Genomic DNA, 13184 nt, shown 5'->3' on the forward strand with positions numbered 1-13184 from the left:
CTCCTTCTGGACCCCAAGACCTCCAACCGGTCTTCTGTAGGTCTGTCCGGGGTTGGGGAACAGGCTGGCACCCCAAAGTGGGGGTGGGTGGCGTGTTCGTCCTGCCTCGGCCCGTGTTACCCGCCTCTCACCCATCCCCCGAGCTACTAGTTCTGGCCCCAGCTGGGGGACAGTCACACAGAAGAGGGCCGGGAATATGTCTGTTCATATCGTTCTCTCCCAAGCGCTTAGGACGGTGCTCTGCCCACAGTAAACGCTCGGTAAATACGACTGAATGAATGAAAAGAGAAGCGGCGGACCCTGTTTACCGCGGCTCTCCTGTGACCTTTGGGCGCCGTTTTTGAACGAGGCTCGATATGAAAGGCAGTGGAAAGAACACAGGCCCGGGACGCAGAGGACCTCGGGGCACTGAAGAGTGGGAGTGGTAGCCATGGCCACCGCTCTATTAGCCAACAGGTTAGCGGGGCTCTGGCCAACCCCACTGGAGGAGGGGCCCAGGGCCCTCCCCCAGCCCTTTCCCAGCATAATCCTGGCAGCCGACCCCTGGCCGAGATCCTCCGGAGGGTGGATCCAGACCGGAGGGGCCTCGCACTCTCACCTTGACCTTCTGAGCTGGCTGGCCAGCTCCATAAAGGGCCGGTCCCCGGGGGAGGACGGAGAAGCTCTGAAGGCAGAGTGCTCCTTGACCTCAGCCCAGACACCCACCCGCCGGACGCCATAAGCATGGTGAGTTGTGAAGTTCTTGTCCACCTTGCGGTGACCCTGTCTCCTTTTCTAGGACCGGGGCAGCCTCCGAGGCACGGCCCCACCACCCACCTCTCCTTCTTTTCTGATCAAGAGGAAGAGGCAGAGGAAAGGCCTGGACGCTTACTGTTCTCTGGGGTTTCCTAATGAGAAGGGTGTTGGCCTCATTTACTGAGAATTAGAACAGGATCTGCTCCCTTTCTGCTCTGCTCATTAGCGATTCCTGTAAGTGCAGAACGAGAGGACTGGGTGTTCGTTATTTCTGAAAGAGGCAGTTAATGTTCAACCTCAGAAGGCTCAGGAAAGTGCTGTGGACCCCACTCCTATCCAGGGCAAAGGGCCCGGGGTTTCAGAGCTGCAGGCAAGCAGGCAGAGGCAGGCGGAGGCAGGCAGGCTGACCATTTCGTCCCCTGCCTGGACCCAGAGGTGGCCTCCGTCTTTGGCCTTTGGTGGTCCCGAGCCAGCTGAGCACTGGCTGGAAAACGCCTCCGCAGCAGCTTTCAGCTCTGGGATCTGCTCTGGGGTGGAGCTGAACTGTTCCCTTTCAGGTCTTTGATCGTGAGTTTCATTTTGTCTTCAGGCCTTCCCTCTCTCACCCTCCCGGAGATAGAGACCTAAGGGATAGAACGCGGGCCTGGAAGTAAGAAACACCTGCCTTCTAATCCCAGCTCCGCCACTTTTCTATCGTGTGATCTTGGGCAACTCCCTTAACTTTTCTGTGCCTCAGTTACCTCATCTGAAAAATGGGGATTAAGACTGTGGGGCCCGTGTGGGACGGGGACTGTGCCCAACCCGATTTGCCGGTGTCCACCCTGGAGCTTAGAACAGTGCCTGGCACGTAGTAAGTGCTTAACAGAAATTACGAATACCACAGTTACTAGAAGGTGGCCGGTGGCGGAGGGCTGTACAGAGTGGGGTGGGATGGGGAGTCCAAAGAGCGGAAACAGCTGGGGGGACTGGAGTGGGGAAGGAGGAGTATCCACGGTCAGATCCAAGGGAAGGGAGAGTGAATGGAAACTGACCTGGTAGACCCCAAGGAACTTCTGGACCGCCCTCGCCTCTGAGCAGCGCCCCACTCCCTCCCAACGCTCCCAATGTTTCTCTTTTGAGGGATCGGCCAGGCAGTTGGGAAATGATGGTTCACCCCCAACTCCCTCGGTCCGCCCCCAGCTCAGACCCGCCAAACATGTTTATTCAACTTATTCCTCTGGCGGAACCGGGATTAGAACCCACGACCTCTGATTCCCATTAGCCTGTGAGCTAGTAGATGATTCAGTGGTGTCCGTTTCCCCAGCTATCAAACAAGGAAGATGAGGCAGAGGCAGCACCCCAGGGCTCCAGAACAGGGTCCTTGCTCCTTGAGCAGACATCATGTTGGAAAAGCTTAGATGTCCAAGGAACCGTGACCTAAGGGAAGGGGTTATCGCTCCTTGAAGCCGTGGTAAACCGAGACCCCAGTGTTGACGGAAAACAAACTCGGCAAAGGGGAAGCAGATCAACCCCCGAGAGACAAAGCTGATCAACAGAGGCAGGGCTGCAGTCCCGTTAGAAACAGTGCCAGGCTTCTTGGCTCAAGAGGACTCAGGAATGTATATGCTAGTAGACATGAATGGCATCCATGCGTATGAGGACCCCAAGAAAATGACTGTTGCCATCATCCATGGAAATGGACCTCAAATACAATCGTCTAGGTGCGGTACATGGAATTCATCAGCAATTTTAAAGCCAACTGTGGTTGGTTTTAAACTGCAGAGGAGTTGGGGTGACCTTGAGCCAGGACTTCCAGGGAGCTGGGAGGCAAGAAGACAGGATAGAGTGAAACCTAGAGTGAAAATGAGACAGAAGAGAAACTGAGGCCGAGACCGAGCGAGGCACACAAAGAGAGATCCAGAGGGGCAGAGATGCAGCAAGACAGGGACGTAGACGGGCATAGTATGGGAGTAAGGAAAGGTGGCTCACTGGGAAAGGTCTGGGGAACTGGATCCCTCCCACAAAACATGTCATCCGACATTTCATTCGAGAAATCGATCGGTCGTATTTATTGAGCTCTTACTGTGTGCAGAGCACCATAGTAAGGGCTCGGGTGAGTGCAACATAACAGAGAGGGTAGACGTGTCCCCCGCCCACAAGGAGCTTACAGTCTAGAAAGGGAGAGAGACGTGAATATAAATAAATTATTAATATATTACATAAGTGCTGTGGGGCTGCGGGAGGGGTGAATAAAAGGTGCAAATCCAGGGGCAAGGGTGATGCAGAAGGGAATGGGAGGAGAGGAAATGGGGGCTTATTTGGGGAAGGCCTCCTGGAGGAGATGTGCTCTTAATAAGGCTTTTTAGGTGGGGAGAGTTATCCACCGTTGGCTATGAAGGGGGAGAGAGTTCCAGGCCAGAGGCAGAAGGTGGGCGAGAGATCGGCGGCGAGATAGATGAAGTCGAGGTACAGTGAGCAGGTTGGTATTAGAGGAGCGAAGTGTGGGCTGGGGCTGGGGCTGAGTTGTAGTAAAATCAGGGAGGTGAGGTAGGAGGAGGCAAGACGCTTGAGTGGTTTGAAGCCAATAATAATAATATCGGTATTTGTTAAGCGCTTACTATGTGCAGAGCACTGTTCTAAGCGCCGGGGTAGATACAGGGTAATCGGGTTGTCCCACGTGAGGCTCACAGTTAATCCCCATTTTACAGATGAGGTAACTGAGGCACAGAGAAGTTAAGTGACTTGCCCAGTCACACAGCTGACAAGTGGCAGAGCCGGGGTTCGAACCTATGACCTCTGACTCCCGAGCCCGTGCTCTTTCCACTGAGCCACGCTGCTTCTCTAGTAAGGAGTTTCTGTCTGATGCAGAGGTAGATGGGCAGCCATCGGTGGTTCTTGGGGAATGGGGAAACATGGACTGATGAATAATAATAATAATTAATAATTATAGTATTCGTTAAGCACTTGCTACGTGACAGACGCCGTACTAAGCACAGGGGCTTATACAACAAATAAGGTCGGACACAGTTCCTGTCCCACGTGGGGAGTCACGGTCTCAATTCCCATTTTACCGACGAGGTAACTGAGGTGCAGAGAAGTGAAGTCACCTGCCCAAGGTCACACAGCAGACAAATGGCGGAGCTGGGATTAGAACTCATGACCTTCGGACTCCCAGGCCTGTGCTCCACCACCCTGAATGATTTGGTAGAAATGTGATCCATGCGGCAGAGGGAAGTACGGATTTGGAGCGCGAAGAGGTAGGAGGCAGGGAGATCAGCGAGAAGACTGTTGCGGGATAGGATAAGTGCTTGGATCAACATAGCGGCAATTTAGACGGAGAGGAAAGGGCGGACTTTAGCAATATCATGAAGGTTGAACCGACAGGATTTGGTGACGTTGAATATGTGGGTTGAATGAGAGAGGTGAGTCTAGAATAGCACCAAGGTTATGGGCTTTTGGGACCGGGATGATGGTGGCGTTGTCTACGGTGACGGGAGAGTCGGGGGGAGGACAGGATTTAGGTGGGAAGATGAGTTCGGTTTTGGACATGTTCCGTTTGAGACGTCCGCAGGACGTCCAAGTAGAGATGTCTTGAAAGCAGGAGGAAATACTAGACTTCAGAGATGGAGAGAGATTTGGGAATCATCATCCACATAGAGATGGCAGCCGAAGTCGTGAAAGCCAACGGGTTCTCCGAGGGAGTGGATGTAGGTGGAATGAGTGGATGCCTTGACTACTTCATCTGCCTCCTCGCTGACCTCCCGGCCTCCTGTTTCTCCCCATTCCGGGCCATTCTGCACTCTGAATCATTTATCAACAAAAATGTTCACCCCATGACTCCCCACTCCTCAAGAACCTCCAATGGCTGCCCATCCACCTCCACATCAAACGAAAACTCTTAACCACTGGCTTTCAAGCGCTCAATCAGCTTGCCCCACTCCTACCTCACCTCAAAGATCTCCTACTACGGCTCGGCCTGCCTACTTCACTCCTCTAGTGCCAGCTTACGCACGCTGCCCCGACCCGTCTATCTCGCCGCCAACCCCTTTCCCTCATCCTCCCCCATCCTGGAAGTCCCTCTCCTTCCATATATGCCCTAAATAACTCTAGTGAGGCTTAGAAAGCTCGGCGATTCTGGGTAAACCCTAGTAAGACCCACTGATCCCAAGAAAGCCCCAGGGGAACTCTTCCCGGCCCGAGGCTCCTGCCCCAACTAAGACATCCACTGCCCGCTGCCCATTGCCCACACGACCTCCGGACCTGCCTGGAAGGCCCAGAGATTGGGCTACTTGGATCCGCAGGAAGAGCAGGAGGAGGGATGTTTCAGTGGAGGAAGGGCAAAGGGGAGTGAGGGTGGGTGGGGACAGGTGAGAAGCAGAATAATAATATAATAATAGTAATGGTATTTGTTAAGTGCTTACTATGTGCCAAGCACCGTCTAAGTGCTGGGGAAGATACAAGGTAATCAGTCTGTCCCACGTGGGGCTCACAGTTTTTATTCCCCCTTTTACAGATGAGGTAACTGAGGCACAGAGAAGTTTAGTAACCTGCCCAAAGTCCCAAAGCCGGCAGAGTCGGCATTAGAACCCACGACCTCCGATTCCTAAACCCGTGCTCTTTCCCCTGAGCCACGCTGCTTCTCAGGCGGCAGAGGTGGAGGCGGGAGATGGGCGGTGGGAGGCAGGCCAAGGGGGTTGAGGTCTGCTCCGAGGACTGGCGTCCCAGCTGAGTGAGGCCGGGGAAGGGGCAGAGGCCGGGGCTGGCCGGGAACATGTTTCTTTCCTTGTTCTTGCAGAAGAGCCTGATCACCCTGGTGGTCCTGCTCATGGCCCTGAGATTGACCCATGAACAATGTTTCATGGAGAAACATGAACTGAAGATTGGAACCGGTGAGATGGCCCGGGGCGGCTTGTCGGGGAAATGCGTCTGCCTGCCCGCGTCCCCCTCGTCCTGGGCTGGAGCGCGGGCCTGGGGGTCTGGGTGGCCGTAACCGCAGTCGCCCGTCACCCGACAGATCAATCAGTCGGGAGTATTTATTGTGCACTTACCGCATGTGAACCCTTGGGCTGAGTGCTTGGGGAAGAACAGCGGAAACAAGGCGTACGTCCCTTCCCCTCGAGGAGCTCACAGTCTAGTGAGCGGAGGAAGCGGGCCGACGGAAAGATATTTACAAATGACGGGAGCTGGGGGACGAGCCAGTACAGTCGGGAAGCTATCCAAAATAGCTGAATAAATCGTCAAACCCACCAATTAATTTGAAAACGAATGCACACGTACATATGAGGGAGCATAGGTGGACTTTCCTTTCATTCCTTCATTCAGTTGTATTTATTGAATCCTTACTGTGTGCGGAGCACTGCTCTCGGCACTTGGGAGAGCACAGTGCAATAAACAGACGCGGGCCCTACCCACGACGAGCTTACAGTCTAGAGACGAGTTTGCAGTCTAGAGTTCCTGGGCCACCTTTCTCTGCTGGAGGTGGCCCTTTAGCCCAAAACCCCATTTGACCGGCTCCTGCCCCGCCTTCCTTTCCCACCGTGCCCCTGGAACGTAACCTTCTGCCAAGCTGCAGCATCACCTGAGCACGCTCTCCGCCCCAGTACTCACCCAGCTGCCAGTCTTTCCTGGGGAAGAGAGAGGCGAGCGAGGGGCGCCTCCCCCACCGACAGCACCCCGACGAGGTGACCGGGTGCTGGGTTTCTCCTTCTAGATGGAGAATTCTCCGGGTGGGTGGAGTGCCGAGACCCCAGAGACGGGAAGAAGCATCAAGTGGGCACCACCTGGAACTCCAAGAACTGTCTGCGGTGCAGCTGTGGCTTCCGTGGCATGGAGTGCTGCTCTCGGTGAGCTTCCCCTGGGGGCCCTGAGGGAACTAGCCCCCTCCCCCAAAGCTGCAGCCCAGCTAGCCGGGCTCGGTGGAGGAGGGAGAAATAACTTCCCCCTGGGTGGGGCCACCATCCCTCCAGGCTAAGGTCAACTGTCGGCTCCCGTGTTCCCAAATGCTTTGTAGGATGGGCACAGGCTGATTCCCCATTTCCTTCCACTTCCCTCAGGACCTCTTATATTTTTTTGCTCCACAAGGCTTCCCTCAGAGACCCTCCCTCCCACCCCCTCAGATCGGGACAGGAACGGTGGTATTGGGGCAATTGATATTCATTCACCCCACCGTCAACCCCGCAGTACTTATGTACATGTTTTTTATTTATTTATTCGTATTCATGTCCTTCTCCCGACTAGACCGTAAGCCCCTTGCGGGCAGGGAACGTGTGTTCCAATTCTCTTGTATTGTACGCTCCCAAGTACTTAGAACAGTGCTCTTGACATAGTAAGAGCTCTGTAATTTCCATGGGTTGATTGATTGATTGATTGGTAGCCTCGAGGGAGTAAATAGGGGGTTTTCCACCTCCCGCTGCCCCCTCTGCGGTGGGGCTGGGGAGAGTCCCGTGCCTGAGGCCAACGGTCACCCCTGGCCCCTCCCCACAGAGTCTCTGCCCCACCCCCATCAGGGTGAAGGGTGCTGCCGGCCACCAAATAAATCTTTTAGGGCAGCCAGTCCAGGCCCCACCTCCTGCCCCTGGGGCCACCGGGGCCCACTCCTGCCAGAGAGGCCCGGGCCAGCCCAGCTCCACGGGGGCAACTTGCATGTGGGAAAGATGTTCTCCCACTTCTCCTCCTTCTGGGAGCCAGAGAGGTTCTCTCAGGGGCCAGTCTGGTTGCCGACGGATCACGTGTTGTTCCTGATGACCCCCCCGGGGGCAAGGCCCCCAGTGACCCTTCCTGTCCTCCACCCCCCAACCCCCCACGGTTCACCTGAGTCTTCGGTTTCTCTTCCAGATTCGGGGGCATAGGGGTAGCTCCGCCAAACTGTGAAGTCTATAAAGATGAAGTGAACTGCAACTACAAGGTCCACAAGAAGGGGGACCCGACTACCCCCTGTTAGAGCTCTGCCCCTCACCCCCGTCCCCGACTACCCCTGTTAGAGCTCTGCCCCCAACCCCTAAACTACCCCGTGCTAGAATTTTGTCCCCGCAGCCCCAATGGGCCCTGTTAAAACCCTACCCCTCCTGCCTGACTATTCCTATTAAAATTCTGCCCCCAACTACTCGATTCTAGAGCTCTGCCCCACCAATCTGTGTATCCAGACAGTTAATTAAACTTCTCACGTGGGTTCATGGCCAGATAGTTTCTGAGCTTGGTTTTTCGTGGGCTTTGAGACTAGGGAGGGCTGGATGGCCTGCATGGTTAGAGAACAGATCACTGGACCTTAGAGAACCCAGAGGGCCAAAGATCACCTGACCTTAGCGAGGTCAAAGGGCCAAGTACTGGGCTGTGGGGCTGGGTGACAAACTCTCCTATCCCATTCATTCGTTCGTTCGTTCATTTGTTCATTCGTTCATTCATTCCCTCCCTCCCTCCATCACTCGTTCATTCAGTAGTATTGACTGTGATCAGAATGGAATCATCTTGGACCCTGGGTGTCAACAGACCTTGGTTCTAATCCCAGCTCTGTCCTGGTGAACTGTGTGACCTTTGGCAGGTTACTCCTCTCTGGGCCTCAGTTTCTTCATCTGTCCCTCTTAAACTGTGAGCCCCATGTGGGACAAGGTCACTTTCTGCTCTAATGATCGGCTCGGTGCTTGGGAACTAGTTAGCACTTAATGGATGCCATGATTACTATAATTCAATGCTATTTCTTAAATGGATTAATTCATTTATATTTTGGTATTTGTGAAGCCCTGTTCTAAGCACTGAAGTAGATACAGATTTTATCAGGTTGGACACAGCCCCCGTCCCAAATGGGGCTCACAGTCTAAATAGGAGGGAGAATGGGTATTTGAGCCCCATTTTACAGATGAGGAAACTGAGGCCCAGAGAAGTTAAGTTGATTCATTCAATCATATTTATTACTGTGTGCAAGTTACGTGACTTGCCCAAGGTCACACAGCAAGCAAATGGCAGAGCTAGAATTAGCACCCAGGTCCTATGGCTCCCAGGCCCGTGCTCTTTTCCCTAGGCCATGCTGCTTGAATGAATGAATGAATGAATAAGTGAGTGAGTGAATGAATGAGACAGGACAGTTAGCTACCTTCGGAAGGAGAGGCTTTCATACGACACTGCTCTGATCCAGCTCTAATCCAGCTCCCAACACAACAGGGCAGCACCTCTCCAAGGTCAAACAATGGGATTGGGGTGAAATAATTTGAAAGAAGTTCCCAAGGTCCAGGTTGGAAGGTTCCCCAACCCGGTTCTTGAAGAGCCTGTGGGGTCCCTTTCGCTGGGACGGAAGAGATCATTCGGCTGTCTTTCTGGGCCGAGGCAGTTCTCTCCTTCCAGTCCATAGTGTCAATGATCCTCCACTAGGTCCCTCGATGTAAAGGAAATTAGTCCACTCCAAGAACTGGGAGCCATCCGCTTCACTGTGGTTCACTGGGCACTTAGCATCCTCTTCAGGGACTGGAATGACTTGAATTCCTCCAAGGAACATCCTGGCCCTCTGACTGATTCCCGTACATCTCCACTGAAACAAGAAGAAGGAGGAAATCCACAGAGAAGCACCGAGAGGGGAAATGACTTCACCAAGATCGCCCGGAGCAGAACTAGAGCGGAGCCAGCCCACTGCTGGGAGCCAGACTCACCCCAGTATTGACACAGTGTGTTCGGGTTTCCGAGAGGAGGAGGAGAATGAGGGAGAGGAGGAGGATGGGGGCGAGGAGGGAGGAGGTTGGGAATGGGGGAGTAATAGAATTGACATTTATTGAGCCCGTACTGAGTATACACCCGAGAGAATCCTTCCCCACTCTCCCCACACCCCCCAGTGATGCCCTTAGGAGCTCCAAATCCCCAAAGATGGGTGTGGGTGGGGTGGGAGGGGGAACGTGCTCCGGAGACTCCTTCCTGGAGCGGGCCAGAGCCCAGGGGGGTTGACCAGGAGGCCCTTGAATTGGCTCAGGCTCAGCATCTTCGGCCCCACGGGGGCCACCGGGGCCCCAGGACCCGGACCCCAAACCCCCGCAGCCTTGGAGGAGCCCCAGACTCCTGACACACCGGCTAGTCCCAACGCTCGGCGCCCCCCACCCCCCTCCCCAGAATCACAATCCCGAACAGTCACTGCTTTAGGAGATGTGAAGAAAGTGCAATAAGAACTCAGCTCAAACCCATCGGGTGTGTCTGTTGCAACAGCGAGGTGGGTGTTTCAATCAAAACAAACCATGGGTCCCTTCCGGCTGTGTTTACCCAGTGAGTCAGTGACTCATCTTTTCCAAGAACTCCCTGGGGCTTTCTGGCTGCCAACTCTGACCCTGCTCTCAGAACAGGACTGAAGCCAAGATGGAGACAGGCTGTTTGCCCCGGGGGCCAAAGGGGGACGAATTGATCCCCTCCACCCTCATCACTTCCACCTTCCTGAAGGAGAAAGCCTCATGACCGTCACACTGGGCTCTGTCTAGGACAGCTGGTGGCTCAGCCGCCCCTTGAGTTGAGGGGCGGAGATGGATCGGTATTTCCATCCTATCGGGTCCTCTCCGCTCATCCGCTAATCTCTTTCACCCAATATGCCCCCCGCCCCCTTTTCGATGGCATTTGTTGAGCGCTTGCTATGTGCCACCGTACCGAGTGCTGGGCTAGACACAAGCTAAGCAGGTTGGACACGGTCCATGTCCCACATGGGGCTCACAGTCTTAATCCCATCTTACAGATGAGGTAACTGAGGGACGGAGAAGTGAAGTGACTTGCCCAAGGTCACACAGTAGACAAGTAGAGGAGCCGGGATTAGAACCCAGATCCTCTGACTCCCAGGCCTGTGCTCTATCCACTCCCCCTTCCCCGTTCACCCTCAACCCGTCCCTGGCCTGTTCGCTGCTCCTCCTCCCCGACGCCTCGGCTCGGCCCTCCCGGCGCGCTCTCTCAAAGGGGTCTCTACTTCCTCCTGCTCTGCCTCGCCACCATCTCGTGGCGGGAGGGGAGGGCAGTGGGCTTACCCTTTGCCCACCAATGTCGTTTCCATTCTGCCTAGCCCCTTCCATCTCTCACTTTCGCTTCATTCGAATCCCACATCGCCCGTGTCTATCACCGTCACTATCTGCCGTCGCCCACCTGGTCTTACCTCTGGATTTCTGGAATGGCGTTGGCAACTTTTTCCCCTGCCCTCTCTGACTCTCCCTTCCTCTCTGCCCCTCGGGAATGCCACCCTCCATGCTGATGAGCCCTCTGGCTCCCTGGCCTTGCCCTTCTTCTCACTTCTCAACCCTCGTGGCTTAGTACAGAGCTAAGCACTTAGCACATTGATTTGCACACAGTAAATGCTCAATAAATACGATTGAATGAATGAATGATGGCCTCTTGCTTCACCCCACACAGACATCCTCCACTCTATCTTACCTCCGGGAAATTCTCCCCCCCCCCAACCTCACCAACTCCCCTCTACCACTATCGGATCACAACCTTCCAACCTGCCATCTCATCCACATCCCCTCCCTCGCCCGAATTTGGTCCTCAATCAATCAATCAGTCGTATTTATTAAGAGCTTTCCGCGTGCAGGGCGCTGTACTAAGTGCTTGGGAAAGTACAGTATAGCAGTATAACAGACGCATTCCCCGACCACAAGGAGCTTACGGTCTAGGAGAGATCTAAAGAGTCAGAAAAAAAGATTAGATGCTTACAGACACAGAAACTACATCTAAGCTCAGATATACAGGAAAACACCCAACCACAGTACTGTAATAAAACAGCTTTTAAAGAATTCTACAATTCAGACTTTCTACTGAAAAGCTAGATGCATCTAAATTAGTAAGGTTTTTACTGTGTCTCGCTTTCACTTTAAAAAATGGATTATTTCTTCTTTTTCATAGTCAGATTGAGATCATTCTGTGTAGACTTCATCCCCTTGATTTCTTCTTCCTGTTGACCCCTTACCGTGACCTCTGAACTCCGGATCATCCCTCAGCCTGGAGGGCAGAACCGAACATCCCTCAGCTCTGCCCTCCAGTAAACTCGAACCTTTCACCTCCATGCCCTTCTGTCATTCTCGCACCACCAAGTCCCAGCCCTAGATCGTCCCCAAGTCCACTTCTTCTGCTCCCGCACTGGGGCAGCTGGACGCAGCTGGTGGGAAATATAGGCCAGCTGTATTTTTTGAGCTGATTTCTGCCTCTTCTGATTCACGCTCGCCCGCTGAAATTCAGCTCTTATCTCCTCACCAACTCTTTCATTTATTCACTCATTCAACCCTTTTTATTGAGCGCTTGCTGAGTGCAGAGCACTGTACTAAGCGCTTGGAATGTACAATTCGGCAACAGATAGAGACAATCCCTCCCAACAGTGGGCTCACAGTCCAAAAGGGGGAGACAGACAGCAAAACAAAACAAGTAGTCAGGCATCAATACCATCAAAACGGATAAATAGAATCATAGCTATATATACGTCATCAATAAAATAGAGAAATAATATATACAATTATACGGAAGTGCCGTGGGAAGGGGAAGAGGGTAGAGCAGAGGGAGGGAGGAGGGGGGAATGGGGAGGGGAGGAGGGGCAGAGGGAAAGGGGGCTCAGTCTGGGAAGGCCTCCTGGAGGAAGTGAGCTCTCAGTAGGGCTTTAAAGAGGGGAAGAGAGTTAGTTTGGTGGATGTGAGAAGGGAGGGCATTTCAGGTCAGTGGTAGGACGAGGGCCAGGGTCAGTGGCGGGACAGGCGAGAACGAGGCACAGGGAAGAGGTTAGCGGCAGAGGAGCGGAGTGTACGGGATGGGCTGTAGAAGGAGAGAAGGGAGGTGAGGCGGGAGGGGGCAAGGGGATGGACAGCTTTGAAGCCAAGAGTGAGGAGTTTTTGCTTCACGCGAAGGTTGATAGGCAACCACTGGAGGCTTTTGAGGAGGGGAGTGACATGCCCAGAGCGTTTCTGTAGAAAGATAATCCGGGCAGCGGAGTGAAGTATAGACTGAAACGGGGAGAGATAGGAGGATGGGAGATCAGAGAGGAGGCTGATGCAATAATCCAGTCGGGATATTACGAGAGATTGTACCCGCAAGGTAGCAGTTCGGATGGAGAGGAAAGGATGGATCCTGGCGATGTCGTGAAGGTGAGACCAGCAGGTTTTGTTGACAGATTGGATGTGTGGGGTGAATGAGAGAGCGGAGTCAAGGACGACACCAAGGTTGCCGGCCTGTGAGACGGGAAGGAGGGTAGGGCCGTCCTCAGTGACGGGAAAGTCAGGGAGAGGACAGGGTTCGGGAGGGAAGATAAGAAGTTCAGTCTTGGACATGTTGAGCTTTAGGTGGCAGGCAGACATCCAGGTGGAGATGTCCTGAAGGCAGGAGGAGATATGAGCCTGGAGGGAGAGAGAGAGAACAGAGGAGGAGATAGAGATTTGGGTGTCATCTAACATTGGAGATTCAATCCCTGTTCTCCTTTCCCTTTAGCGTGTGGGACCTGATTATCTTGTATCTACCCCAGTGCTTAATATAGCACTTGGCAT

At 53.8% G+C, this 13184-nt stretch overlaps 1 protein-coding gene across 2 annotated transcripts; it reads left to right on the top strand.

Moving 5' to 3' along the window:
- The first annotated feature begins 583 nt into the window (after positions 1-583).
- Positions 584-7892, top strand: LOC103164889 (small serum protein 2-like). Of its 2 annotated transcripts, none has more exons than XM_029072730.2 (4): positions 584-726; positions 5510-5603; positions 6425-6557; positions 7549-7892. In XM_029072730.2, the coding sequence occupies exons 1-4, from the start codon at positions 724-726 to the stop codon at positions 7652-7654; spliced, it is 336 nt and encodes a 111-aa protein (XP_028928563.1). In that variant the 5' UTR covers positions 584-723; the 3' UTR covers positions 7655-7892. The 2 variants fall into 2 exon arrangements, with proteins under 2 accessions (XP_028928563.1, XP_028928564.1); XM_029072731.2 differs by lacking the exon at positions 584-726 and adding an exon at positions 1206-1302.
- Positions 7893-13184: the final 5292 nt, after the last annotated feature.

Source organism: Ornithorhynchus anatinus, chromosome 10 (assembly GCF_004115215.2).
Source record: "Ornithorhynchus anatinus isolate Pmale09 chromosome 10, mOrnAna1.pri.v4, whole genome shotgun sequence".
In the NCBI taxonomy this organism is placed as follows: domain Eukaryota; kingdom Metazoa; phylum Chordata; class Mammalia; order Monotremata; family Ornithorhynchidae; genus Ornithorhynchus; species Ornithorhynchus anatinus.